At 33.1% G+C, this 3,216-nt stretch overlaps 1 protein-coding gene across 1 annotated transcript; it reads right to left on the bottom strand.

The window, feature by feature from the left end:
* Positions 1-953: 953 nt before the first annotated feature.
* On the bottom strand, positions 954-2,731 carry LOC132637202 (AP2-like ethylene-responsive transcription factor At1g16060). The gene is made up of 7 exons (XM_060354329.1): positions 2,496-2,731; positions 2,311-2,402; positions 2,123-2,211; positions 1,951-2,024; positions 1,810-1,860; positions 1,637-1,713; positions 954-1,531 (listed from the first exon to the last, which is right to left on the bottom strand). The coding sequence occupies exons 1-7, from the start codon at positions 2,729-2,731 to the stop codon at positions 954-956; spliced, it is 1,197 nt and encodes a 398-aa protein (XP_060210312.1).
* Positions 2,732-3,216: the final 485 nt, after the last annotated feature.

The raw sequence follows: 3,216 nt of genomic DNA, 5'->3' as shown, positions 1-3,216 counted from the left end.
TTATTCTTGGTGTTTCCTTCTCTAGATTATTTAGGACTGGTGAAAGTTTTTAAGACATCTCGATTTGACCTTCAAGGTACGCAAACACATTTTATGACAATCTTTTAGAATATACCAATGAAATTCAACCAATCTAAAATATGTGCTGATCAAACATGTAGCATCTTGCTATATTCTATATGGTCCCAAAATAAGTGACACCTCTTCAAATAGTTGAAGTCTAGAGCTTCTTATTATGTTTTAACTCCAATTAGATTATAATTATATGAAAGCATGAGAAAACTCGACAGCAGTTCCATACCTTTAGATTATAATCATATGAAAGCATGAGAAAACTCGAGAGCAGTTCCGTATCAAGAAGTTGCTAATATTGGGTATGAGTCAGTTCCATACTTCGTCGAATATAAATAAGACAACCAAACTTTCAAAGAGCTTTATCGTGGTGATATTTTTCTGATGAAATACTAAGCTTAAGGATTGATAACATCCTAAGGATATCTGTTTTTTCTTTCTTTCTATCATCTAATTCTGATCTAAACTTTTTCTAATAGCTTAATGCATTTGGATCTTTTAGCTAACAAAGGTAAAGCAATGTGAATACAACCTTTATTAATGTGGCTACAGTGTCATCCGAACTATTAATATGCAGAAAATGGAAATGAAGGGAAATATGCGTTGCGAAAGGATCCAGTGATGGAAGTAGTCCTATTAATTCCAAGAGTTTCATTCTTAAGTTCATAGCCATTTTTCATGTACAGTGCTTTGAAGAAAGTACTACTCATCTAGGAAACCTATTACTGTAATTCCAAGATTTTCATTCTTACAGTTAATAGCCACTTTTCATGTACAATCCTGTGAAGAAACCACTACATATCTATTCCTAGATGAGTACCAAGTTTCAGTTATTCTTTTCTCCTTCAAATTGTACCACGCCTGTTAGCAAGTTAAGTATTTTAAGCCATCAGATTCCAAAAGAACTGCTCCTCTGCTCTATCACACAAAGCTGAAGTTGTACCATTCTCCAAAGACTCCAATTTTGGCAACTTATCGTTTGTGTAAAACACACACTCGTTTTCTGTGCTTAATTGTGTTCTGTTCTTCATGTTATTATCTTCAGTCTCATCAGAAGCAGTGCTTGAATTCTTCTCAACAAGCTCTTGAAACATGGAGGATCGAAGCAGAAGGCTTAGAGCAGTAGGTGAGGATGATTTCTTGCGAGGACTAATTAATGGCATTTTTCTTTCAACAGGTTCCTGGCTTTGTGGTATATCATACAGTTTTTCAGTATTGATGGTGAAATAATTGGGATTGAATGAGTATGAAGAGTCGTTTAACGGGTTAATCATGTCATTAGTGATATTAGTTCGTATAGGCTGATTTTCTGATGCTAAATCTTGGAATGGCATTTGAGAATTGGCACTTGGTTTTAGCCATCTAATGTATGTGTTCATGTCAAAGTTAGTCATCGCATTAGTTCCTCTGTATTCAATTGCTGCAATGTCATAAGCTCGAGCTGCCTCTTCTTGAGTACCTTGTGAAAACAAACACATGGTTTTTGAGTGAGAATCCGTTTGACTGAAATCTTGATATGATCAAAACTTGAAAGAAATTAATTAAAAGGAGTGAAAGTACTTACTGTAAGTACCTAAGTATAGATATTTGTTACCAAAAACTCGTCCAATTCTTGCTTCCCATCTATTATTATGATGATGCCTGAAGTTAAATTAAATTCAAAAAATCATTTAGTTATGAACAAAAAGGTAGTAAGCGAGTGGAAATATTGGGTGATTGACAAGTTAGTTTGTTTACCTTGCAACTCCTCTGTACTTAGATACACCTCGGGCAAAACCACTGCTTCTTCTGTACAAAAAAGAACAAGGTTTGGTTATGGAAAAAATTATAGTTGATTTTGAGGTGTAAATTCTGGTGATTGATAAGTTTAATGTATACCTTCTTAAAGAGGCTAAATGCTCTTCCTTTGTCATATTTTGCATGATCTCAATTTCCTTCTCATAATCAGATATCTGCAGATTAAGACGAATTGGTTCAATATGTTTCTATCAAACTGCATAATCCCAAGCACAAAAGAAGGAAAGTTGATAAATATAATATGTATACATACGGGAAAATTGGTGAAAGTTGATGAACCCCAGTACTTGATTGCTGCCAAATCATAAGCTCTTGCTGCTGATTCTTCTTCGTCGTATGCTCCTGCTCAGTTAACACATGCATAATTATAAGCATGAAAGCATAGGAATATGACACAATATATATATATATATATTTTTTTTTTTTTTTTTAAGTACTCACCAAGATAGACTTGTTTCCCCTTCTTTTTCTGAGTAACATTCCAAGAAGCCTTATCCCACAAATGAGCTTCATAACGCCCTGTCCACCGATGCCTAAAGATCCAATATTATATATATCATCAATAATTAGCTTTCTAAATCAACCCCACAAGAAAATTGAACATGTTTAAGTAGTAGTAGTAGTACCTGCTAACACCTCTGAATCTTGAACTTCTCTTAGTAGTAGGAGTTTGAACAATATTTTTTTGATCAGCTTTTGGTGACTTTTGGCCATTGTGATTATCATCATTCACTATAGCCGCAACAGTAGGAGATTTTCGTTGCCTTTTAACACATTTGTTAACTGGAATATCATAATCTACCACACACAAATTTCTTCTTCCTGGTGTTTCCCTTTCACATTTAATAGTGCTTGCATTCATTGTATTGTAGAATAGATAGCTAATTAATTCTTCTAGCTATTGCTTTAATTTGATGTTTTGGTACTTTGCAGATTATTAGTAATATTTATATACACAAATACTTTTGTCTTTTACTTTGATGCGATGATTTCTATGGTTTCAATGTATTACCAAACTCTCTTTCTCCATGTAGAGATTTTATTTATATTATTTTACTTCTTGAGACGTGGAAAACCGATGAAAATACGGGAATTAGCAACAAACTTCTATAGCTAAACAACAAAAATTCGTGGCTAATCCTATTTAATGACAGATTAGCGAAGAATTTCATAGATAATTTTTGTTTTTTAAGGTTCTACTGAAGACTCAAAAGCAAATAAAACAACAAAATTTGCCCTGTATAATTATATATAACTAGTCATAACCATTTGTATTATGTATAAATTCCACTTTTGAGATTATTCTCTTGTATTTAACTAAAGATGGTAATACTAAATTCCTTTCTT

The sequence above is a fragment of the Lycium barbarum genome, chromosome 4, assembly GCF_019175385.1.
Source record: "Lycium barbarum isolate Lr01 chromosome 4, ASM1917538v2, whole genome shotgun sequence".
Lineage (NCBI taxonomy): Eukaryota > Viridiplantae > Streptophyta > Magnoliopsida > Solanales > Solanaceae > Lycium > Lycium barbarum.
This window is presented reverse-complemented; position numbering and strand designations above follow the sequence as displayed.

Bases quoted from the DNA above. Each gene is read 5' to 3' on its own strand.
- LOC132637202 (XM_060354329.1), bottom strand. From the start codon at position 2,731: ATGAATGCAAGCACTATTAAATGTGAAAGGGAAACACCAGGAAGAAGA. The intron at 2,212-2,310 runs GTGAGTACTTAA...TTAACTGAGCAG, and splicing joins GGGGAAACAAGTCTATCTTG to GAGCATACGACGAAGAAGAA. The intron at 2,025-2,122 runs GTATGTATACAT...CTTAATCTGCAG, and splicing joins CAACTTTCACCAATTTTCCC to ATATCTGATTATGAGAAGGA.